We start from the raw sequence: 27,056 nt of genomic DNA on the forward strand, positions 1-27,056 counted from the left end.
GTTTAAATCTGCTGTTTGTTCATTCTCAGCGCCTCACTCACAAAAACACACACGCACACACACACACACACTGACCCGCTGTGACCTAACCCCTGGTGAATCGACCCTTTGACCAGTGCGATGACCCCAAGGAGAGCTCGGCCTCTCGGGGATTTGGGGACTTGATTTATGTGTTCCTGCTGTTGCCCCCAGCGGACTCTTGCATTTCACGTCTTAAAAGGGGAGCATTAGCCAAAACTAAGGAAACAAAAAGTCCCCAAGAAAAGGGAGCATTTAAAGGGCCCCATCCCGGAGAGCAGTGGGAGCAGAGAAGCAAAACAAAAGGGGGGCGGCGTTTGACCCCTCATTACCGGAGGGACGTGTCTCCTTTTGGATACAAAAGTGTCGGCAAATTAACAGAAAAAACAAACGCAAGATGACACAAGATTAGGCGCCGTGTAGGCTCCAAATAAGAAAAAAAAGAAAAAAATGCACTTTTGAGTTATTGGGTTGAGTTATTAGCGTTTTGTGTTTTATGACGAGTCATCAAACTTGGTCGCTGTGTTCCACCCACACGCAAAAACAAATTATTCTGGTAATTTTGTGTCGCCCATTTGTCTCGTGTACATGCTTCAAATTTGGTAGCAAGATAAAAAAAATACTGAATTGATTATTTTGTTTGTCTTTCATTGACGGCTTTGAGCCAAATTGCCAAGCTTGTTGGTTTTTTTTTTTTTTTTTGGTGGGGTTACTTATGATAAACGTGCCTACCACGTTTCATGTTGCTATGTGAATTTTCAAAATCTTTTGGTGGGAGAGGTTAGCTTTGAAAGATCCTCCTAGAAATGGCACTGAATTCATCTAAAACGGCAGATTTTTGGTGTCTGGTTGAAATTTCAAAATATAGTTTGAAGGAACTGAACCAAAATGGCAGACTACAAAAGTGTCTTCTGACTTTCCAGACATAGCTTCCAGAAACTTTTTCTTTCACTACCATTTACTACTTATGATAGATGTCTACCAAATTTCATCTTGCTTAGTCAAACTGGCTTGAGCAAGAATTCCGAGGGGGGGGGCTATGTTTGGAACTTTGTTGGACTAAAATGTGGGGAATTCTACGACTGTTTTCGGGGTGTGAGGACAGCAAGGGAGGAATGCGAGAATGGACTGACATGGCAGAGCACCATCAAATGAGGGAACGTCTGGAGTTTTATCACCAACACCCCCCCCCCCCCCCCAACCAGCCCTCCCTGATGGGGGCCTGTTTCACTGGGGGAGATATGGGAGCGTCGAAGAGCATTCCTCTAACTCCTCTCCTCTGCGGGCCCTTTACAGAAGGTCAAACGTGGGCCAGTGCTGGCTAACTGTTGACCTCCTACTCCCCCCCCCCCCCCCCCCCCATATATATATTTTAAAGCCTCCTTTTTATATTCTTTCCTGTGACACGTCCACAAAAACACTGATGCAAGACAGAGAAGCTTTTGGGAAGGCGCGCTTCTTAGAAAGCCGAGTGTTGTGTGGAGATGCTATCAAATTTGACGGTATCGTGATGCTTTGCACAATGATATCGATATCACAAAATCTTGCCGTTGGAAACATTCCAAAGCTAACGTTATGCTAGTTGTCAATGATATCGATAACATCACAATACCGGATTTTGCTTACAATTTTGAAAATAATATAAATATTGGAAAGGTTGCCTCCATCACTGTAATTTGCCAGCGATACTAAAAGCTTTTCATGTATTTGCTTTCTGGGCCTGTTTTATCATTCCTTATCATGGCTCCATTCTCTGGTGGAAAGTGGCGGTCCAGTTTTGACTCATACTGGACGACCTCCCCCCCCCACCCCTTCTCCAGCCCACTCCCTCCTCCTGCCAGCTTCCTGTCCCCGACGTGCCCGTATCTGAGGCCAGATGCACCATGGGGCCTGGAACAAAGGAGAAAATGCCGCTCATAATAGCAGCCGGGGGAACGAGAGGCAGAATGACGAACAAAAAAAAACAAAAAAGGGGGAAAGCAGACACTCTCACTGCGAGCGTTAACAAGCCGCACCGAATGAGAAGGCGAGGAGTAAACGGCCAGCTCCTCTTTCACCTTCGCACGACCCCCCGAGCTAACCGCACATGCCCGTTGTTTACGGCCTCCCCCGAGGCAAAAAAAAAAAAAAAAAACACAATGAGGCTCACTATTCAAGTGCGGCCACAATAGTTGGGCTATTTTGGCCCAAAACGTGGTGAGAGGGGGTGACCCCAAATAAAAATGGAGTCCCGTAGCCTTGTCGTGGGAGCAAAGCGCCTGGAGTTTGGAGTCCCAGCAGGGGCACACACACAAACACACATGCTGTCCATGTGTTGCGCCACAACTAAGGACGCCATGCGGTCTTTGTTGATGCGCCTCCAGAATACAGAGAGACCTCAACGTTTCAAGGCCTTCAAAGTGTGTACAACTTGGAGAAACACCAACATTTTCGGGGGGGGTTGGTAATACGCCTGGAAGCTGTGGCGCATACTTCAACGTAGCTCCATGAGTGTCTTTTTGCCTTATTTGGGGGGCTTTTGGGACCACGGCAAGGTAAAAAAATATATATCATGAAGAACTAAACTTACTAAAGCACTTCATATATCAAAAGGAGCAGCACAATGTGAAGCAAAAACAAGGATTTTTTTTTTTTTTTAAATATCTTTAAAAAAATTAAAAATAGTTATAGAATGCACTTTTTTTGTTAAAATTTTCTTTTTTTTTTTCTTTTTGGGAATGGTGGCTGAAACAATTCGAAAAGGTGGAAATTGGCCATTAGTTTACAGTACTTTCTTTTTCTTTTTTTTGTGAGTATTTTCCCCATTATTTCCTATGAGGGAATTTAATTACTTTGGAATCCAAACAAATCAGATTGTGTTTGACTTTTGCAGCAATTTCTCATCCCTGGTCTACAAAGAGACTGGAACTGAGTGTGACTGCCAAGATAATGTCCTATTCTCATGACATCACACACACGTGTACTACGCACGCATGCACGCACACGCGCACACAGGTGTACGTGCGGCGCACGTGAAATGGCCAATTAAAAGCAAGAAATTGTCTTTTTCATCAGCTGCCTCGGCGCTGTGACCGATCGGGGAGGTAATTTAATAACGAGCTGGTGGAAAGATGCAGATTGGAGATACAAAAGGTTACGCGGCAAGCCCTCTCATTTAAATTCACCAAACACACACACACTGAGCGGGACTTATTTGGCCTATTTGGGCGCACGCCAACAGAGGTGCAGTATGCATATTCAAAATCTCGGAGAGCTGAAAATAACCGTTCGCCGCGGCGCGCACACTCCCGGCGGCTGCCACTCAAGGTGATTTAAGAGAGTAAAAAGGAGAAGGCGAGGTGTCGGCATGGCTTCTTATCATGGGCTCGTCAGCACGAGGATGACATCCATTGTTTGCTCCTCAAACCGCAATTAACGCCTTGCCCACATGTGCTTCCTGCTCGCGCATTAAACTGGCAAACTAACAGTAAACCGGTTAAACCTTTACTGCCGGGAAAAAGGGGGATGATTTATTAGCATAATAGCAGCCGCACATGACAGGATTTAGTAGCGCGGCGCGGTTGAAATACAAACATTCACAAAGCGTAAGAAACCAGATAATCAGTCAGACTTTATCGTCAGGGACAAATATGAATTGACAACAAAATATACTTGGGCAACACATAAATCACCATCAGGGGTGTAAAACACACACATAAGGTAAAGAATAACTTAAAAGCCGCCAAGAATATCGTCATGGACAAAGATACCAAAAGTATTCAGTATTAGATAAGTAATATACTGGGAAGAAAAAAAATACGAGCACACCAGCATAAACAAAAGAAACATCTATCATTTTTTTGGACAAATTAATTACCAACATAACAAAGGGAAAATGAGATGACAGACTTCTACAATGTTATGCTATCATTAGCAACACCGTTGAACTGCGTGCGCACACGTTGATAAAAAGAAAATACTTTGTTCGAACACGATCTTCAGCTTGTGTCGACTTGCCTTAAACACGGAGGTGTTTGCCCTACAGCATCCCTACTCCCCTACTTGTTTTACTTTTCGATCACAAAACACCACCTTGAGGCTACACCTGTTTTTCTCTTCATTTGCTTCAAAAATGTCTCCTGTAACAGTTTGTGTTACAAAAGGTTACAACTAACATGTTGATGCCGCGTCTATCTATATACAGTAGAATATGAGAATGACATCATGTTGTGAATTTGTTATTGGGACTACCATGGCGACCAGAACTGGGCACTTGCCTAACTGCAATCAAGTGGTGTACATGTGAAGCGAAGACGTGCTGACATTTGTGGGGCATAGCGCTCATTCATTCAGTTTCCTGTTTGTTTTCCGGAATATTCCGAATGGGCCGGAGCTAGCCAATTTTTCTGTCATTCAAAACATGTCTGTAGAATTTCCAGTATCAAAATTAATTTCAATAAATATTACATATAAAATCATAGTAATATAAAAGGTTTTCTAAATTATTTTGTTAGGCTCCCACAGGAAGGTTTATTTTTTTTTTTACATCCACTTAACTTTCCTCAGTGACTATAAATAGTATCATTTGTCTATAAAATGGTATCCAAATGATGTCTCCCGACCCGTGATTGGTTGCGACCTGCGCTTTGAGCAATTTTCATGGCCAGGAAGATTTGGACTTTTTCGTTCAGAGTCTTGTTTCCTTTTTTTTAAGCAGCTGGCAGTCATGAACACAAACATGCGTCTTTGGACATACATGTGTGTTTGGGGTTGCCCAACTTGTCTTCCCACTCAGTAAACCAGTTTAGCATTCATTTCACTACACTTCCAATGGACGCCAATCTCAGGCATGAAGGTGCAACAGCGCATGTGAGCGTGTGTTTGCTAAGTGTGTATCTTCTATGTGTGTGTATGTGAGGGCGGGGGGGGGGGATTAGTTGACCCTCACAGCAGATCTCACTTTAAAGCCCCTTTTAAATTTCACACTTTTCTTATGTTTCCCCGCACCGCATGCACGTAATCCTCCGCCTACTGTTAGCGGGAGTTGGATTCAACTGTGTGTGTGTGTGTATGAGATATTGCTCGCATGTATAAACACAGCCAGCAAGGCCTCCTGACTAATAACAGCCTGGCATGAGCCCAGCCAGGTGACCCCTGCCTCACCTAGCAACAAGTCTGCTTGTTAAATCTGTGCACTTTTGTGTGTGCGCGCGTGTTTGCAGTCCGCAGGTAACCCGCTCTACCTCCGTCTATGACAAGAATAATGGAGACAGTGAAATTGGTCATAGCTACCCCAGATGAATGTAGAAAGCCGACTTACTCGCAGAGGCCGTGCGAAACGGCGTCGTTATTAATAGCGCAAGGAAAATGACAGTATTGGTTTTAATACGCGTGCATAAATTGATAATCTTCACTTCACGGCCAGGCTGTGAGCCGGCGGGCTGGCGCGCTATGAAGATGGAGATGATTTATGAGTGGTGAGGAGAAGAATTTACAACACACACACACACACACACACACAGACACACTCTTGCGCATATGCATACTATTGTCTTTCTATCTTTGTGTGTCACACTTTTCTAACGCAGCTCTTCCAAGAGTGGAAATTTTGATGTTCCCCCAAGAAAAATCTACGAGTATGTAGACTGACCCAACTTAACTGGAAGTAGGCATCGTCTCATTCCAACACACACGAGCAAGCCTGAACTCAACGACCGGACTCACCGGACCAGTTGTTTGCACGCTGGTCTCGACAACGTGTCCTTTTCACAATCATTGTTATTGCCGGGCTCGATAGCATCAGCCGGGCCGAGGGATTCCCCGGGAGGCGATGTCAGATCCTGATAAGCCAGAAGTCACGCTTTTTTTTTTTTTTTAATACAGTAAGACTACAGAAATGTAATGAAACCAGCTCCTCTTCTCTCTTATGACGTCCATCCATTACCACGACATTTACCGTCAACAAACCCTTCTAAGAAGATAAGCACAAAGAACGGACAAAAGTATTGGGTCACGCTTGGTGGAAAGCTGGCTAGATAAACAAACAGACGTGTGTGTGTGGTTTTTTTTTAATGCAACTGAAGTTCTGGTCCTTCCAGAAACGCCATGATGGGCCCCTCCCGGCTTAAGTAGCCTGCGCTGGCTTTCTCCCGGCTCTTAAGATGTTGCTAAAAGCGGCCTTATTGACCAAACAACGGCTCAAACGCCGCCTTTTAAAGGGCCGTGATTAAATTGCGCGCAGGAAGGAGAAACCCGATGACCCTCGCATTGATTTTTACATCAGCAAAGCGTGTAAGCGCAACTTAGGGAAAATCTCTTCGGCTCGTATGTGTTTGTTACAATACACGCGCGGCTTCCTGGTGTGCGAGTGTGTTCCCGCCACACGTGCCTGATGACACCGAGGAGATGAGAACAATGACAGCACGCAATTGACGACATGAGAAATACTCGCGTGTGTAAGGGGAAAAGAACGTCTGCGTGTAATTAAGACGATTGGCTACAGTAGACGTCATTAACTTGTGTGGGGAAATGCATTACCGGGAGCGGTGAAGTCATCATCGTGTATTTTGTTTTCAATTATTTTCTCAGGGATTTCGCTTTGAATAATCCCCCAAAATATTTTCAAACTGCAGTCGGTCAAGAAGCTAAACCGTCAGTTAGGCCAGCGACTGATCACATGACTGCAGGTCCCCTTAAGGACAAGGTGGTGGTGTAAAGTGTTCCTCCCTCCCCTCCCTGTTCAAAGGGGGAAACCTCCCCGGTGCGGCGGCGCCGTTCTAATAATTCATGAGCGAGCTGCGCCCCTTGCCGGCCTTTAGCATTTCTTATTTAATCTGCCGAGCTTCGCGACTGCTGCCGCCTCATCAATAATACACAGCGACGTGTGTTAACACATCTACGCGGCGCCCGAGTGCACGTGAGGGACATGACGAGCCAGGATGTGTCATAGTTTAAGTTACTTCAATAACATCCTGCCGATCCGAAGAAGCTCGATGATTTCATATTCTTTGTCTATCGACGCTAATGTTTCTGGTGCCTTGAGATTAAAGTGGTTTGATGTCAAATTATTTTTTTTGCAACAAGCGCATCATTTAGCTTTAGCGACCACAAGGCTAATGCTAATACATCAAGAGTAATACCATAACATTAATGCGGCCTGCTTCGTGTACAGTATATCAGAATGTCAGTATTGGTGGTTAAGTGAGTGAATGTGTGTGTGTGAGTGGCAGTCAGGCAAATTGACTCCACCAAATCAGAGGGTCAGGAGGTAACCATCACCAGGGGGTTGCTATGGCGACACCCAATGGCGACAGAGCTTCCAGGGCAGCGCGACAACACCAACATGCCAACAAAATGGCAGTGCTCTCTCTCTCTCTTTCTCACTTGCCTCATGTAACCTCCCTTGCGCTTGCTGCTGTTGTGCGCTTTTCTGTCACAACACATGGAAACACACAACAACACACCCAAACACACATTTTTACAATATGAGGAGGCAGTTGGATCCGAGCGTTGGCTTTTACAGCTAATACCTTCTAGATTAACCACCCTCGTGGACGCACGTACCAACAGAGATTACTCTCCCACCATGTACGCATTGTGCACACGCCCACCTTGAGGTTGTGTGTCTTTAGCTGTTTGATAATATGCTGTAAAATAAATAAAAAAATCATATACCTGCTTTATTTTGATGACTTGTGAAAAGCAAGCTAAAAAATGGCGGTTCCGCCTCCAAAACGCATGACTATCAATTGGTTTCAACTGGCTGTTTCAAACCTAAATGGCTGACTTCCTATAGAACTAAAGGCATGGATCCTTTCAGTCCACCAAATTTGATCACCCAGCAAAAATGGCGTTGAGGAATAATTCTCTGTAATTTTCCAGGGGACGCTACTGTGTGATTTTTATTTTTTTGGGATCGTCTTCAAGCCCACAAAAATAAAAACCTTTTCACCTGCGTTTTGGTGAGCTTTCGGCCATGTTGACGCCTACAAAAGGCAATTCAGGCGGCACACACGCTGGCTTTTATCTGTGCTAAAAGAATTGATCCCCTGATGGATTTCAGCGAGGTCACCTGATGTGATAACCTCCACACGGGCTTCCCTGGGGTCCTTATTCCACTCCAGTGTGCGCGTGTGTGTGCATGGGCTGAATTCTCCATAGACTGCCTGGCATGCTAATCTACCGCCTGTCTCTGGAGCTCTTCCCGTCGAACAATGGCGGGCATCATGTTAACATCATTAGAGGGATTAATCTCCTCTCCTCCCTCCTTATCTTCTCCTCTTTCCTTCTTTTCATCTCACTTTGGCTCTCTCCCTGGCTTGCTACGATTCATTTTTTACAGATCAAATGGGGGCCACGCTTAGCTGGACCGCGCCGGCCCTTTAATTAGCCGCGGCTAATAACGGCGAGTGTGCGCTGATAGGCATCCATCTGATACGACCACGTGGAGACGACCCTCTTTCTACCTTTTCCCCTGACGCTACCTCAGGTTAAAAGCCTAGTTTCGAATCAAACTCCACACCCAATTAAAAAAAAGAGGCTGCTTTGAGCTAAGCTAACCAGTTAGTGAAGAGTCTTAATGAATAATATGTTGAATTTTTAAGCAGAAACACCGCAAATCTTCAGAGAAATATGATTTACAGTCAACGATTTAGAGTGAAGGTGTATAAAGGGAAACAAAACTCAAGTCAGACAGACTGAGATTCAAATCAATTGACAGATACATGTAAATAAACATTTTAAGAAAGGCTCAGATTTTGAAAACTGCCAGGAGGAGCTTGTCGCAAAAACACCAGACCCTCAATGTACCTTTTTCCAAAGCTAGCTCAGGTTAAAAGCCTTGTTTTGGGTCAACCTTGGCACCCAATTATAAAAAAATATAAGGTTGCTTCAAGCTAAGTCAACCAGCAAGTAGAGAATCTTAATTAAAAATAAAAATTCTTCAACAGAAAGCCACAAATCTTCAAAGAAACATCATTAACCATTTAGGGTAAAGGTACGAGAAGGTTGGGGAAAAAATGTATTCAAATCAGATATCGCCAAATTGGAACAACTTGAAACTACGAAAAAAAAAAGTATGAATTTCTGAATGATCTGAATTTTGAAATCAGACCCACAGAAGCTTTGATTTGCTAACCAGCTAATACGATGAATTGTCATGAATTTGTTCATTTGCTAAACTCAAGCCTCAGTCTTTCTGCTTTTGTTTTTAATGTATTTATGTTTTGAGAAAAAAAAAAGAACCATATCTAAATCACCAAAAATGCATTTCTAACATGAGCAGTTAAGCTAATGAAAATATCGCAGAGACAAGTGGAGCCCAATCAAATATTCATCAATTCCTTAAAAAAAAAAAAAAGAATTTAAATATACGTCATTAAAAACATGAAAACAAGCCCACGTGAAAAATCGAGCCTGATCCGTGCGTTAATCACCACTGCTAACTTTCTGCGTGCCCTGATTATTATTATTTTTTAATGCTTTCCGATGCTTGTTTGACTCTTAATTAAAGCTGCTTTTTGGAAAATGACTTGAGGCCATATCTGTTTAGATTGATCCGCACCAGCGTGATTCCGTAAGCTGAGTGTTTCTGTGTTTGGGAACGGGCAAAGGCGGAGGATGGGGGGAGGAGGGGGGGCTGTTGTCGGAGCGGCGGCATTAATTCCGATCACCGGCAGCCGACATGGCCTGAGGGAAGGATGAGATCGTACACGCATGATGCCGAGTGAGCTTCTCTTACCAGTTGTTGACTTGTAGGATGGTGAGGCCCGTGTCTTGTGCCAGCTGCTTCTTCTGTTCTTCTGACGGGTACGGATGCTTTGGGGAAAAAGAAAATATGCACACTTTAGTTGACTTCCTGTTAAGGGAGGGGCTTATTTGATCTGATAGCCTCGAATGCTACCTCTGTGTTACATCATGAATGGAATACTTTGTGTAAATCAAAAATGATCCAATTGTTTAGAAAATGGTTTGATCCAACTGGGCTTAGATCGCCACATTCAGACATTTTGAGAACTTTTCTACTTCTTAAAACGGGAATGTATGCATATATTTGAGCCTGGACGTTATGTGTATCATTCTTGATTAGAGAAAATCAATAATAAATTCAAACTTTTTTTTTTTTTAGAGAAATCATTGAAGATGTATGTTGTATAATCACCCTACCCTAAGGTTCAAATAAATTATTAAACGACTCAAATTAATACAACATTCATGCTCGATATTTGGAGTTCGCCTTGAGTGTGACTGGACGGAGAAGCTTAAGGAACTTGGCTAAATTTGCACTTGTTTGGATGAACCCATGAGGAAGCATGAAAGGAAATCATTCTTAAATGTGAAATTATGCTTGCCCTTTCTGTATTTCAACATAGAAGAGTACACAGAGGTCTGTCCTTTCAATTCATATTTAAAACACGACACGCGGGCGCACTGACAGTGTGAGCTCATACACAGAGAACACAATAATCAGACGTGTAAAATTGGTGTGGCGCCAGCATGTTTATTTCTATTTTTTTGGGCCTTTCATGCCACATAATGAACAGGACTGTGTTTTGTTTGAAGGGCGGCAGACACCAGAGAGGGGAGACTCGCTTTTTCTTTTCTTTTTTTTCTGCTTCCAGCATTCCCCTTGTCCATGTGATGGGCTGTGGGGAAGGAGGAGGAGTGTGAGGGGGAATAGATGGAGGCTAATTCCATGCAGTAAGTTATAATTGCATTGTCGCCTCCAGCCAAAATGCTGTCCACCCTGTTTGTGTATTCAAACATGCAGCATGTTTGAGTCACGATAGTTTGCAAACAACATCAATAATACTATCTCATTGGATTTTCAATGACTGGTGTGGTGCGTTTGTGAAGCAAGTCAACATGAAGACAACTATGCTAGCATCTGCCGCCAAATTCTAGCTAGCCACAGATTAGCTAGCTGCTTGCGATAAAAAAAAAATGATAAAAACTGTATTCTTTATATGACCATACCTTGTATTTTCTATGTCTATATTGTTTTATGAATGAGTTACCTAGTTTGACGTACTACCTCATGAGCTAGCTGCACTGTATTTATTTACATGTTGCTACAACACGATTTAGTTACGGTCCTGGCCCTTTCACGCAACATATTTTGTTTGGTAACTTAGAATGCGGTGTACGGCATGCTCTATATCGGAAAATCGTATTATGTAAAGATCAGACCGATTCAACCGCAAATTACGCAATGACGGCAGATACGAGGCGCCGCTCTGCCGCCCGCGTGCTTCACAAGTCATAAAACCCCATTGTTCAAGCTTTTGCTTGCTGTCCATTAATACAAAAAGATGCGCCGCTAGCATGTCAGTTCTCATCATGTGAGCGTAGGCTATGTCGTCCACTCGTCCGCAAACAAAAACCAACTGCGGCCGATGCATGAAGGTCTCACTCGTGATATATTTGGGGGGGGGGTCAAGAAAAGGGAGGGGTCCATGCCACAGGCTACAACGCAGAACAAACGTAGCCTGTTTGCGTGGCTACACTTTGCATGCGGCAACAGATCCCACGCCTTCTTCTTCTAGACCGGACGTTCTAAAATTCTTAAAAGTCGTGAACCAGCTTGAACATGCAGACCGTCGCTCCGACTGGCTGATCCCGACTCTAAACTAAACTGAGATTTAGGGCCAGGTTGCCGTGCGTCTACGATTTATTATTATGCCCATTACTCATGCTAGTCATCTTAAGTTAGCAAACTGAATGATTCGAGTCTATGTAAACAGTGAAGAAAAAACCCCCCCAGAATTTTCTCAAAGAACACAACACACAATGTTTTTATCCCACCCTCTTGCTTTTCCAGCGAGCCAAATGAAGTCCAAGCCGTCACAACTGTGAAGTTTTAATAAGGTGTGTAATGCAGCGTCTCCTAATGGCCTTTGGCTTGGAATCGGCGTGCCGAGAGAGTGAGAGCGGGAGTGTGTTCTTGAAAGGAGCAGATGGAAAGTTTCGGCGCATCCTCCCCTCCTCCTTCCCGTTCCCTCTGCTCTATCTTAATGATATGTCTTCTCCAAATATACAAGCGCTTTCATGAGAACTCGCAGCCTGCTCGCTGCAAGCATGTGGCCGCCAGGACGCGAGGGAGGCTTATGTTTTCCCTCATCTTATCAGTCCGACCCTGTGCTATTTTGCCTGTTAATATAAGTAAGTGGGTCTTTGCCAAATCAAACTACAATGGGGAAGGGAAGGGCCAGACCTTCGCCGACCCCTTTACAGAGTCACAGCTCGTGTTGGAGTTTTGAGATTCACTTGAAGAAAAAAAGAAAGCGAGACAAGTCCCTATCGTGGGATATTTTTGTCCAATCAGATTTCAGCTTGTATGCGTTGCTGTTAATCTTATCTGGCCACGGCCTGTGGAATCAGTAGTGCATACTAGTTACGCATTAGCAAACTAGTTCAGATTCAAAATTCTGTCTTTTTCCAGCATCCGATTGGCTGACTGGATTTCCGATGAGTGTGATTTATTGTATTGAAATATTTTAGGTGATTGTCATGTTATTAGAGAAATATTGATCCTTTCTGCCTCAAAATGTTACGATTCCATTGCCTTAACATACTAATGGGAGAAAACAAAATCCACTCATAACGTTGACATGATTATGACAAAAGGCAATGTGCCAAATTTTCTTAATGCTGCAATAAAACCACTCTCCTCCCTAAAGGGAGGAAAAGTGTCACAAGTTAAAAAGCGGCGGTGATGCTCCAGTTTACAGTGAGGAGGAGGATTATTTCGCCAACGTCTTCATCTCGCCGTGTCAGCACAAACAAAAACCCCCCGAGGAGCACCAAAAATACACTTTGACAAGAAACCTAAGCGCTGACGTGGCTAAATCCAGTCAACTTCGCAACCGACTGTGATGTGTAAAATGGCAAACATGAACACATTTTATTCACCGTACGACAGCTCCTTGTGTGGTGAACTCCATTTTTGGTGGGTGTACAATGTGATCATTTGTCACGCTCTATCAACGCACAAGCTAATGCTAACTTTCTTAGCAAGACACGAATTTTTGCCTAGGCCGTTAGCACTTTTACACTGGAGTGCCCCCGGAGGGTCAAGACGGTGTTACGCTAACAAGCGCTAGTTCGCAGCTAACGCTCGTCTCGGAGAGACTTTAGTAAACAATCAACAAGCGGGATGTTGAGTCCTGCTTGTTGACTTGGCGGGCGAGCGACAAGCCGAGCAGCGGGCCCGCTCCCAGACGGCTAATCCGATGGGGAGGGGGCTTTTTTTGGCCCGAGGGTTAGCACACACACACATTTAGGAACGTACTGTTTACTGCAAGAGCTGCCAGGCTGGTATGAGGTTGCTTTAAATATTTGGGGAGGTGAGCACATTGTTATGCCAAATCTCTGAGCAAGTGCAGACTTCCCGACATACTAAGCTGTGCGTACTCCCTAAAATTTGCTTCCTGTTCAGTTGTTGTCTAGTTGCGACACGACGGATTAAAAACATTATAAATGTTCCCGTTAAATGATTTAATGTTAAAATAATTGTACTTTTACTCGAGTACTTTTTTTCTGGTTCAGTATACGAGACATCCAACATCATTTCATTGACTTACTTAGGAAAGTTGGATGGTGGGAGTGGGGGTGACAAACAATGCCATGGAGAAAAAAAAAATGGGCTTAAAGAAAGGGAAAAAAAAGGGGGAACAAAACAAAAAGAAACTAATTTCCTTTGATTGGGGCTTTCTCAGAAGCAGAATAAGAAAAGACTCCCAAAAAATAATAACATCGCAGAAAAAAAAAATTACATAAACATCTCTGAGCTTGTAACATGAATAATTCAACAATTGGCACTTTGTCATGGAGTGCCTCTTCATTTCTCCTGGAGATAAAGGCGGGGAAACAGATGTTTTCACACATTAATGAGCGCTTTTCCTTGCAAAAAAACAACAAAAAAAACAGCTTTTGTTGGTTTAGGGAATTCCCTCAATGCGGCGGCCTTATGGGAAACAAATGGAGTTAGCGGCGTGTGGAAAGCGTAGCTCATCTTGGGTAATTGATCATCATCGCCGGCGTTTGTCTAATTCACATTCTGTGCCGTGCAAAATCGGGTTTTGCAGCTTTGGGAAGTACCAAAGTACAAACGCGGATTTATTTTTACTTGCGTATTTAGCCCCGCTACTTTCATCGCCGAGGGTGGGCCGAGCTTTTCGCCACACCTGCCGCCCCTTTATGGCGCGCCGGCGGACTGCTCGTCGGACTGCGCCTGATGAGCCGGGGCTAATTCAAGGGGTGATTATGTAGTTTGCTGGACCACTAAACCTCTTTAAGCCTGTAATTACTGCCTATTTGAGCGAAGGGGAGGGAGTCCAAAAGGCATCGGTGAACGGCAGCCGCAGCTGGAGGTACGACGCCGCTGCCGCCTTGGGGGAAGGGGTGGCCATGAGGGTGGAGGGCAACAGTGGGATGCCTCTGTATTTATAGCCCCGCCCCTTCCACTTGGTTCATCGAAATGACTTTATTGTTGTTGATTGTCATATATTTCACTCGACTATGAGGGGAGGAAATGTGCCGAAAGTCGATCCCCTGACAGGAAGCAATTTGGGCACACTCTAATAACCGTGGCGATATTATTACGTTATTAGCATAATTAGCCTTTTGCCCCTGACGGTTTAATTACAAAATCAGTTTTGGGGAGGGTGAAAAAAGCTGAAAAGTTGGTGAGGTAATTTCACAATTACACCCCGATGAAGCTCGGTGACGTCTCATTCATCTCTACACGGTAGCTCCTTTCACCTGCCCGTGCCCTTTTCCATCCATCGCTTCTATATTTAGCTTTTTGCTATCTTTCACACGCTACAAGACCCCTTCTCTCTCCACCCCTCTTTTATTTTCCTTCCATTTGCCTCCTCCCTCCTCTTGTTAAGTTTCCGTTAAGTGCCCAAGCTGGGCCTTCTTTCTCCTCCTCCTGCTCATCTTCTCCATCAGTGCACCACTATGACAAATCAATGAGCTAATCCGTCGTAACAAACAAGTGAGCAGCACTTGCTTCACCTCCCGATTGCAGGACGGAGGTGAAGCGTGCAAGGTGTTTACAATAAGACATAAGACCACTCGATTTAGTTGGGGGGGGGGGGGGACTGGAAAATAACATCAAGTGAGGAAAATGTCATGCTTTTTTTTCCCCCCGCCATCATAACATGCTGTTTGTCTACATTCACCACAGGCTTGGCTGAATACAAAAATCCTCACACAACACTGAACACACGCACACAAATTAGCACACACAATCTATCAATTATCACTAAAGCATATCTACATCACAGTTCTAAGGTTCTGGGTTCCACTTTGGGCTTGGGTCTTTTTTCATTGTGTTAGATTAAAAAATGCAATTAAAACAAGTCACATTTGAATGGTTTCAAATGAAATAGAAACATTGAATGGGACACATATCGTGCTGGATTAGAAAATAAAACAATGGAAGAACTATTTTTTCATACGAGTTGAGTCAACGGGGACACAAGGCCGTTGATGAACGACCGTGCTGATTATAAGCGTGTCAAAACGGCTGCATCCATCACAAGCAGAAATAACATATGTGACAATGACACCCACACACCCACACACACACACACATGCAGGACATGCTGGGCTGTGGCCATATAAGTACAAGGCATCGAGCTGCTGACTCCAGCCAGAAAAGAGATCCGACAATCCCGCGGATCACCAAAACAGCCTTAATGGATAGCGGCTAACAGCTAGCGCTAATGTGATTTCACACTGAAGCAGAGTTAATATATTGCTGGCTGAACACAACCAAGCTACACACACACACCCACACACACTAAGGCTATGTTAAACTTTCTTCAAAGCCGCTGAACTTAATTTAAAGCGTTTCGATGTAAAACTGCTGATTTGATAAATAAAAGTAGCCCAAAAGTGCTTAATCCATTTTACAACTTAACTAAAGCTTGGCAAGGAAAATGCTGGAATTTGGGTGAGTAACTGGATAAAAGATCAGACCAGTCCATATTCTTCCAATTTTGCAATATGTACTAAAATCCTGTCACATTATCGCGGTTTACTAATCACAAATTCACCTAGTTATGTTTTCCGGAAATTAAATATCCCCTTGTTTTTTTTATTTTTATTAGTGACTAATGCACACATCTTAATGACAAATTTGCCAGAAGTGCAAAATCAACTTAGATTTGTTGAGATTTGAGGAGGTCTCTTTAAAAAAAACAAAAAAGCTAAGCTGGATGGTTTGAGAGACACTAGCTAACTTGTGACCGTATTTTCCAAACTTGGACTTGCCACTCACACACAATAAATACCACAGCGATGGTGGGGAACTCCGCATCCCACCCATGCGCTGATGTCACGGTTGAGTGTGTGTGTATCTGCTGTAATGCATTAGCGCCCAACAGAGAATAATTTGTCATTTTAGAGTTATTAGTTTTTTTCTCTCTCCATGAAACCCATGCACACAAACACTCATACACAAACGTACACGCTGGCAAGTTGATAGCACACAGTTGATAATGAAAGTGAAGAAAAAGTGTGAAAAAGCGTGTGCGTATGAAATCATTAATCACGTCTGTGATTATGAGTACACACACGCAAAACGTATTAGGATATGTCAACATGGTGGCTATGTTGCATTTCATAATCATATGTAATATTAGTTATTTCTTCGCTTTGTGTGGGAGAGGTCAGGCAGCGCCTCGGAGCGAGGGTCCATTCTGACCTCTCGCTCGGGTTACCAAATATGCAAAAAGAGATCATCCATCATTCTGTCCATCAATCAGAGAACAGATGGCCTTTCATGTAATCTGTCGGGACCCCTCTGCACTGGTCATAGCACTACCCCCGATCCCAGTACCTCACCGTCGCGACTAAGAATCACTCCCCAGTTGCATACAAACTCCCAAGGGTCACTATTTGGCAAAGATGGCTCATCATGCTATTGTTTTTTTTTGTTGATACTTTAACAAAAGCGAGCGTTTGTGCATGCGTGTGAGAGAAGGTCAGTCAACAAAAAAAGATGCCCCCCCCTTGTCTGCCTTTGGTCTCTAGGGCCTGTCAAGAGGGATAATTGATGATGTTTTCATTATAAGGTGTGGGCCAATGTGGGGGTTGGGGGCAACGGAATGAGCGCACATATGTACGTGTGTGTCAGAAGTTGACTCAGCTGCCTTGCTTGCTTGACACCAAGTGGCGTCTGCTACCTTTAATTTGGGCTGGGAGTTAGTCGTAAACCAAAATCTCTGAATTTATAGAAAATGTTGATTGTTATTGTCATCAATGGTTTCCCGAAACGACAATGATATTTTCATATTTTGCAAGTCGAATAATAAAAAGATGAATTTATTCTTGTGTATGTTATTATTCCGTGGCACCCAAACTGGTTCGGAAACTGCACATATATATTTTTTAAACTTGAACAATTTTTTTCATGCGCAATAAATTTCCACTAATCGATAAAATTGATGAATCGCCCAGTCTCACATCTCGTGCGGCTTGACGCCGCGGATGGCGCAACACACACAGACTGACAAACAAACACAGGCAGTGTAAGTCACAAACATCCCGGAGGCATTTTCAGCGCCTCACAGAAAGCATCTGAGAGAGAGCAAAGAACGACGACTTGTTCTCTGATGTCACGGCCGTCACGCCAGGCCGCTGGCAAAAGCGCGCCGCCGTCTGTCAACTCTTTCAAAAGCGTAAAGCGCTGGCGCCTTCCATTCTGACGGCCACTTAGGCTGCATTAAGATTGTAATCGCGTAGGGAGGAGGAGACATGACTGCTCAGCACGCGGCGAGATGCACATTGCGTCTTTGTTTGTCTTTGACGAGGGCTCAAGACGGACGGACGGTCAGCTGATGTGCCGTCTCGTCGCTCTGATGAGACAACAACAATCATGCGCCGAGCAGCACTGAGACACGTGGGACAAAGTCTTAGGATGGGAGGCCCGAAAACTTTTGCTAAAATGTTTTTAGTTTAAGGGTCAATGGCCAAAATCGATAATGAATAAATAAAAATATAACGTCAAATAAAGTGTGGAAAAATAGTCCATTCAATTGTGAAATATAATCGGACAAAATTGATTTCGTCTACCTGCACGCTAACTTCCATTCATCGCTAATGACCTTGAATGGTGACCTAATTTACCATAAAGAAAGAAAAAACTAAATGTACTGCAGCTTTTCAGAAAGTTTTCATTGTCGCCTTTTATCTCATTTTCAAAAAAAAAATTCCCCCCCTAAGTTGTTGGTCAAACATTTGGGACTTTCCAGCACTGAGGAATGCAGCATTCTAAATTTCTTGGTAAGATGAAGAATTAAGATTTTGGAGGAGCGACAACAGGGTGGAGTGATGAAGACTACTTTTGTCCACGAGGTCAGCGTTTGTTCATGAGTACAAAGCGACGCTATTTGGAGGGCGCAACTGACGATCTTGCCCCAGGTGACCGTTGTGATGACATGTTCAGGCTCCGGCAATAAACAGCCTCAGACTGACGCCGTCTGAGGCCGACTTTGGAAGCCCGCGGGAGAGCTCGGCATAACTGCCGCGATCCCGGTCGTCTCGAGAATCACACGTAACGTGACGAATGGCGACCCGCTCGCACGACAACGGATGCTAATTTCTGGCTCAGGGGTGCGTTTTACTTGAATGTGCTGCTCGCCGTGGAAAAAGGCAGCGTGACTCTCGAGTTTCTGCCGAAATGTGCGAGATGAAGGCGTTCACTAAAATAGCGATATTAAAAACAGGACTACCTTGAAAGTATAGCCCGCTAATCCGATTCACTTGTCAATAAAACTTCCCAATTGATATAAGAGTTATTCCGGCACACGACGGCTTCTCTGCCAGTGCCTGAACGAATGATGTCACATTTCACAAAACCTCACTTTGCGTGCGGTTAAATTAGCCTCTAATTGTTTTAACGGTGGATTAAACCTTCCAGTTGGAATTTTTTTTTTTTTTTTTAATACGCTCTTGGTGCGTTTTATATGTTTTAAATGGGGTGAAAAGGAGGCGGGGAGGCGGGAGGGCGGGTCGCGTCGCCGGGTTGGCTCCGTTTACGAGCTGCGATCGCGGCTGCCTCTCGTTACAGCAACTGTGTGTACAAATAGGCAGGGAGCTCAGCCAGCAATGGGAGTGTTAGCGATAATGTGTACGAGATCGCGGCGCAGTCTGCCAGCTAACGCGCTAACACCGCCGCCCCTCCCTGGTGGAGGCAAGCAGCCATGAACGTGAATAACAGTTGGGGGGGGGAGCGTGCTTGTGAATTCCATCTAATTACGCCATCACATAATTTCACAAATTGCCTTTTCAGAGGGGAGAGGAGCGTGGATCACGGGGCGCGTCGGGGGATCGGAGGCCCGAGCTTTCATTTACTTCTCATTTCTTGTTAAATTAAACAAGAAAATACCATTTGGATGAAAGCGAAGGGGGTTAAGGGCAGCAGGGTGTACTGGTTTTTCATTTCACATCATTCCAAATGCATGATGGGATGCTTTGAAGAGGCACGGCCGGGTTTTCTACCTCAGAGGCCAGCGAGGCAGCTCAGATACTTAAGCCAAGGCTTTGGAAGCATCACCATCTTGCAACCAAATATCCCGTTTGGGTAGGTTTTTTTTGTTTTTCAGGGTTCATTTTCAAATCTACGGATGCAAGTTTTCTTGCATGAATTGGTCTTAAAATGGGAAAAACTCAAATAGAAAATCTGATGCGGAAACAGCTGGATCAACGCCTCCTGCCATCTCCTGGCAGCTTCATCCTGCCACCCACCTTCTCTTCCACTCATGCACAACAGCGACTCCCCTGAGGGGGGAGCGATGGGGGGAGGGGGTGTGGTGTGCCCACTGCTCTAGTCTAGTTTTGCTGTATCAACATCTTCTCCTGCATGCATGCTCAATTATTAAATACACTTGAAAGATAATGGGGGGGGGGGGGCATGTATCCAATTGTTGTAAGAGGAAAAAGCAGCAGCTGAGACACTGAAGCGACTCGTAAGTGTGGCATTAACTGGAAAGCAGTGCGATTAAAATGATGGCGATACAATAAAAATGATGCGTGCGATAAAAGCGGGCGGAAGCAGTTATTCACACATTACTGCCAGATAGCCTTGAAGCCGGATGGCACAAACTACGGGAACTGTCACTTCCATGGAATCATGAAATAAAAGTAATAAGACAGGAACCTTGAGGCAAAAAGGCAGGAGAAAGAAATCATGATAAGGAGAGGAATTAGTGTCGTTTGCGTCTTTATCTCTATTCCCACGAAAATCTGTTGCCTGAAAAGTTTTATGGAGGCACTTTTCTGACGTCTATTTAGCTGCGAGCGAAATGAAACAAATAAGCACGCAGGAGCAGCTGTCTGCCACAGCCCACGCCCACACTCGCATGGACAATCGAGTTTTCACCCGATCCCAATCTGCCGCCATTAATTTGCCATACTGTAATTACGTATTTCTTGGGTGTTTAGATCGAGATTGTAAATCAAGCCTGGTGTGCTGAGGGGATGAATCTCGCCCGCAGTGTTGGCATGACATTTCAGGTTGGATGAGTTCAAGTGTAAAGATGAACTCCATCAAGGCCTCACTGAGTGAGTAAATGCCCCGATGTGATCTTGTGGTCCGCCGCCACAGCTGCTGCTAACAGCACATCACAAGGTGCTTCTCACCGTTTTAAGTCTCCTTAAAAGAATGACATGTTTGTTTTTAATAAGCGCTCTGTTAAAGCGTCCCCACAAGCCACTAGCCCATGGGGGGCGTGCCTCGCTCGGAGCGGATGCCGACACAAGCGTGCGTTTATGAGCGAGAGGTACATCGTGACAGTCGGAAAAAGACGATGAAGAATGAGCGGGCTGTGATCAGGCGAGCATTGATGTGTTGTTTGGCGTGCTAAAAACCAAAGCGGCTGCTGTTCTCACACGAAATGCTATGCTGAGAGCAACTGAGGACTAACGCGTTGGATGTTATATATGATGGGGGACGGCCATTTTAGAGTCATGACTTGTGTTACAATATTAGTGGTGTTCAATCCAAACTCACTGTTAGGTGCTGGAAGAGCCACGCCCGCATGATGTTGGTGGCCACCTTAGGGAAGATGCCCCTTTTCTTGTTGCGTTTCTTTTCCTTATCCGGGTCGTCGTCGTCGCCCGTGCTCGGCGAGGCCACACTGTTGTCCAGGCCGTCGCCTGTAAAAAAAAAAAAAAAGGCGGCGTGACATTAGAAGTGCCATTTGTTGACGTCAAGCACCTCAAAGGGCGATAAAATAGCGAGGAATTCCCCGTGCGATTGGGGGGGTGGGGGGGGGGGCTTTGTAGGCAAATGCAACAATAGCTCAAAGTGAATAGCGCGCATCACAACTGCATTCATTTTTAATACTTTTATAAATATCCCTGCCTTTCATAACCCTCACAGTCAAAACACGGCGCGCATCCCAGCACAAAGGACTTGTAAGGTCGCATTTCCCCACTCAGCCATCCTGGCCCGCGCAGAATTGAAACTGACAGAGAGATTTAGTCTTTATTATCCTTCATGTGGAGGAGGAGGGGGGGGGGGGGGGGGGCATAGAATAGTTATTCCGCCATTTGACTCGCGCTAGAAAACAGTAACACGGCGGTACAAAAGGGGAGGCTGCCAAATAAAAGGTAGCGCGGAAAAAAACGGCGCTAACAAAGCTAGCTGCTTTTCATAACAATGGCGTCACGGGTGCTTACAGCAACCTGTAGGGCTTTGATAAGGTGCTATATTAAGGCCAGTTCACCTCACCTGAGGGGGAAGACAGCTTAAAAGGGTGGGGGGGGGGCTTTCAAAGCCTTTTTTTTCCCCTTTACATTCACACATATACTGTACCTATATATACACGCGCACATCTCACCAATTACCGTTAGCGCTCCGTATGAGCCTAATTGTTGCTATCAGTATTCGAAATAAGAAGGCAGACGACATGCATCAAAGAAACGCGAGGAGCGATAAACAAGCCACCGAGCTGAGCTGCGAGAAGAAAAAAAAAATACAAATAAAAAGCGCCGCGAGAATCGGCTGCGGTTATTTATTGATTACACACAAAGCACTTCTAAAGCGGGCTCGGCTTCCGGCGGCGCGGGAGCGACACCTCGCTAAACCTCGAGCACATTGATAATTAATGGGGATATTGGCGCTAATCCGGCTGGAGATGACTTTTTTCCACGCCCGCCGCCATCAGCGGAATAATCAGCGGCCTAAAACCCGGGGCCTTTGCTCCCCATTACCTCGGGCAAAAGAATTCCTGAAAGCGCGCCTGCGGGGCACCTGAATTATACACGCCATTAGGATAGCGAGCGCGCCCGGATCAGTACTGCCAGCTCCCGCAACGCCGAGATGCATATGCGCACATATGGAGAGTTTTTTAATGAAGTCGCAGTGATAAAACAAGGTTCCAGAGACACAGGTGCGAACATTAATAATGCACGTATGCGCCAGAAAATGGCGGCCGAGCACTACGAAAAGGTTCCCCGCTTAGAGAGTAACTCGAAGCTGGGCTCTGCATCTCTCAATATATCTGATTGGTTCTGATTCCAGGAAGTACAAGTATCAAATGGTGCAAGAGCAGATCTGAAAACCCCCCCAAATAAACCAAACTTTCATAATAGAATTTGTAAATTAAAACTACAATTCCCAGAATGCAACAGCAGGTTACAGCGACTAACGAAAGTGTTCTATTGTCAACATAAAATTGAAGTTTAGACATCGCGCATGCGTACGGGCGGGGGGGGTCCGTCCGTGCGGCCGAGGCGTTTGTAATCCAAGAGCAGATTTTCATTGGAAGCAAATGCTCTGAATCCGCTGTAAAGACCAGCTCATGTTCAGCAAAGCCTACAATAACAAACCCAAGGGCTCGTCCCGTGCGAGTTGGGAAAACAGAAGCAAATGGCTCGCTGGCAACGGCGAGCGAGGGAAGGAGGAAACGGGGGGAGGGAGGGAATCATGGGAAGTATAGCAAACTACGCATTGAAAGATGCTTACCTAGTTTTTGTTTCTTTCTCTCGTATTATAAAGACCAATTTTCAACTCTTAGCCTTTTTCCTAACCCGGGTTATGATCTGATCCAGTTTTGGTTTCGCTTATGCTTCTGGTTACCTAGCAGGCAGACCACGGAAGCGCCGTCAATTTTATTGGCATTTCTATTCTGGCCGCAATTTGATACCAATCACCTCCGCCAGGTCTGGGGCTAATTTCTGCCGAAGGGAAGCGTGGCGGCTGTTTCGGGAAGAGGAAGCGGAGGAGGAAGTGCAAGGGGGGGAGGGAAGGTGGTTGACATGTTGAGGAAGTGTTGCCATAGTTAAGATTTGAAAATAGAGATCCAGCAAGGGTTAGGGCTCCAAAGCAGGGTCGGGAATTTAAATTAAGGGTTCAGATCTGTAAAATATCTAAGTTGGGCAAAAGTGGACGGTGACTCGATGTCCTTAGCATAAGAAGATTATAATAGTATTACATCATGGAGCTGCAAGTGACCACATTCAAGATGGCCGGCCTTGCGCCAGAACACCCAAAAACACACTCAAGACACCCAAGACATGAAAACAACCAGGAAGAAGAAGAGGTTGAAGAAGGGCCGAATCAATGAAGGGTGGTGCTTGGCCATGGGGGTGTGAGGCTTTGTGTGTGTGTGAGGCTTTGTGTGTGTGTGTGTGTGTGTGTGTGTGTGTGTGTGTGTGTGTGTGTGTGTGTGTGTGTGTGTGTGTGCACAACATGCATGCATGCATGCATAGATGTGCATTGGTCTGTGAGCGTGCGTCCTTTTCTTTATGCATGTGTGTTTCCAAGCACGGCAGTTGTGTGTGTGTCTGTGTGCGTGTGTGTGTGTGGCAATTAAGGAGCAGGCCAGTGACTGGAAGGAGCCAGGGGCAATTGAAATGCCCCGGGGCCAACCAAGGGAAAGAATATTTTATCAGTCGCCTCACACGCTGAAGTACACACACAGACACACACAGTCACACACACAGACACACTGCGAGCAAACAGATAATGACGTAAAAAGTAGGTTAGCCTTGGCCGAGAATTTCCACTGGCGTAGTTAGCATTAGCCGCTTCCATGCTAATTCGGGTGCAGTGGCTTTTATTCATTGTTTTTTATTCCCGATTTCTTATGCAATATTTTTTTTTGTCAGAAAAAGGACCATGGATGTTTCAAATCATTTGGAAAAGGAAGAGGGGGGGGGGGGGGGGGGGGGCATCATTTTTTGTGTCGAAAAATGCTATCAGCAATCAAGTGGTGTGTTGGTAACAAAAACTAAACCGTTTTGGGGGATTTGTATCTGACGCTTTTAGATAATCAACAAAATCTAGAAGTACAACAACAAAATATTCAAAAATATTCAGTTTGCTTTTTTTTTAATCCATCCATATATTGGATTCCAAACAGCAACAGCACAATACAAATTGTGCTTGGCCAAAAAAAGCGCTATCAAGACGACTAATGACGCTTCACGTCTTTAGCGTTACATCTTAAGGCGAACGCTGACATTATCGCTTGCTATCTGGGCTAATCTGTTATGATCTGATTACGAGCCGTGGCTCGCGCCGCGCCACGTCGGAGGTGTGGGACGTTTTTTTTTTTCCCGCCGCCAATATGAACAGCCGCCAATTTCTGTCACTCGGTCATGTGCGAAAGCGTGCCGTCTTGCTCGGGGGACCCTGTGGGAGAATTATGACATTTAAGCTTTCTAATATCTCCATTTGTTTGCTCCAAAGTGCCAAACGCGCAAAGGGTGATGAATATTAGCTCGTGCCAGATGTCATGAGCATGAGGATCGTTTACAGTTTATGAAGGGGATGTCAGTTGGAGATTTTATGGAGCGTATTTTGGATTTAAGATGGAAGAAGTCACGCGAAGGCTCGTTTCTGCTTTGTCAAGTGACCTCTGCCGAGCTTGTCTTACATAACGGCGCGCCGGACCGGGCCATGGCGAGACGCGGGCCCCGGGGCCTCGCTATCGGGTTGCACCCGCTAGACTCTCGTGTAGCAGGTGAGCCGGCCGAAATCCAGGTGCTGCTCACAGAGGCAACATTCACGCGGTAGAGGAAAATCAGAACCAGCTTGGATTTTCTTCCAGCTCACATGTGACTTTGTCTTGGCAACCGCATGCGATCAAATCTGGAAAAGATCGGATGTAGGAAGCGGCGTTGAAAACCCGTCGAGATTGATCAAACGATGGAGGATCATTTACGATTAAACGCTTCAGATTGGGCTGCAAAATAGCGCAATGTGAACACTGAACAGGAAGAAAAAAAAATGTCTCCATTGCCAGCATTCCCAGCAATCCTCGTTGGGCTCACAAGTTGAAGGGGGTGGAAAATAAGTGACGCTTATTGTAGTTAGGCCATTCAGAAGCTCTAAAGCTGGGGGCTGGGATGGTGTGGGGGGGGGGGGGGGGGCTTACAAGGGGGACCCTCCCATCTCCCAAATATTCGGAACATGCTGGAATTTCTAGTTGATTCTAAAGCGAAGCTACAATTTCAAAAGCTATCTACGGCACCAAACCCCCCCCCCCAAAAATTGTATTTTCTTCACAGGATGTTCCACAAGGCAACGTTCCAAAAATGGCTACTAAATGTATTCCAAACAAAACACACTTGGACACAAAACACTCTGAGTAACCAAAACTTTTTTTTTTTTTAGAGGAGAGGCGAGAGAAATCCACCCCCGCCTCCAAAACATTGGGCGCATAATGACATGCGCTGCGGACAAAACAAGACGACGGCGCGGCACCGCGCGGCACGGCTCGTCTAGACTTTCCCTTCCTGCCCGCGCCAGGGAGCCACGCCACTATTTTGGGATTGCAATGCAGTCGGAACCCATCCCAATGCCAGGATAGAGTTCACTCAGCGGAACATAAAAACAAACAAAAAAGATGCAGTGGAGTTGTGACACCAAAAAAAAAAAAAAAAAAAAGTGCAACGAGGTCAAGTTCACTTTACTGCTGAGTCACAAATAAGACATGTTGTGCTTGAAAGTGAATTTGTGTAGGCCACTGTAAACAATGCTTTCAAATTTCAAACGCTTTTGACGAGTAGTGGAAATTTCACACAGAGACCCTGCAAAAGCATCAAGTGCAGCTCTTAAATAGACATACAGCGCACAATGAACGAGAAGCAGTGAAGTGCTTTTAGGTCGGCCGATGTGAGTGTTTGTGTGCGTTATCGCTGAATGTAGGTCAACACTATTTCGGTATATCGTCACGACATAATGCCTGTTAAGGAATTCAGATTAAACCCACATCAAATGCATGGTTCTTCTCATGGCTATGACAATGGAAAGTATGTGTGTGTGTGTCTGTGTGTGTGTGTGTGTATGGGGGGGGCTGTTGACATCGCCATAGGTGACGGCAAAAAATGTCAGCGTAAATGTGACTGCTCTCTCGGTGCCATTTCCCCCTCCCACCACACCATAAAGGGTCATCACCGGGGGCCTGCCTTGACACGCCGCAAAACGGCCCCGAGCGCCGGCCAGCGACACGACATTAAACCTATGACACACACGCACACACATACACGCACACACGGTTACAAACATAAACACAGTCACTGGCTTTTATTCCCACTTCCGGGAGAAAAGGGGCCAACGATACAAGCTAAGATGGAATTGTCGGGTGATGAGTTCACCCTTTTCATGTCGAGCACTTTTGCTGTATAGCTATTGATTTTTTTTTTCTTCTTCTTCTTCTCTAACCCGTTCTTGCCTTTGTGTTACTGTGATAGCGGCCACCGTGCACGAGAGAAAGATACACAGCAACAACAAATAATCCACATCATCAACGATGCTTAACTCCAGGCAGCCTGAAAGTGTGTGTCCTTGACTTTTTTTGGGCTCATGTGATTCATGTTCTTGTCTTTTCCTGGCTTGACTAAATGGAATGGCGGGGGGAGAACGGGTTGGTTTTCCCCCCTTTATTTTAGTTGAGCCCGAAGGGTCTCCATCTTTGTCCCGTGTCCGCATTCAAGGACTTTGTGAGCTGACTTTTGGAAAAAGGCCCGCCGCCGTGCCATTGTGCAGCTAAGTGCTCTTGGCTTTTGTTTGCCCCCCCACCCCACCCCACTTTTCC

The 27,056-nt window shown here is 45.1% G+C and overlaps 1 protein-coding gene across 9 annotated transcripts in view; it reads right to left on the bottom strand.

The window, feature by feature from the left end:
* Positions 1-27,056, bottom strand: part of meis1b (Meis homeobox 1 b) — a 129,723-nt gene that overhangs the window by 6,151 nt on the left and 96,516 nt on the right. For all 9 annotated transcript variants that reach the window (XM_085922199.1, XM_085922196.1, XM_085922200.1 and 6 more), the window contains 2 exons: positions 21,020-21,165; positions 9,737-9,813 (listed from right to left, as the gene is read on the bottom strand). In XM_085922199.1, the coding sequence (XP_085778325.1) occupies positions 9,737-9,813; positions 21,020-21,165 (223 nt within the window). The remainder of the gene's footprint in view (positions 1-9,736; positions 9,814-21,019; positions 21,166-27,056) is intronic.

This window comes from Syngnathus leptorhynchus, chromosome 10 (assembly GCF_054491065.1).
Source record: "Syngnathus leptorhynchus isolate UIUO chromosome 10, UIUO_Slep, whole genome shotgun sequence".
Classification (NCBI taxonomy): Eukaryota; Metazoa; Chordata; class Actinopteri; order Syngnathiformes; family Syngnathidae; genus Syngnathus; species Syngnathus leptorhynchus.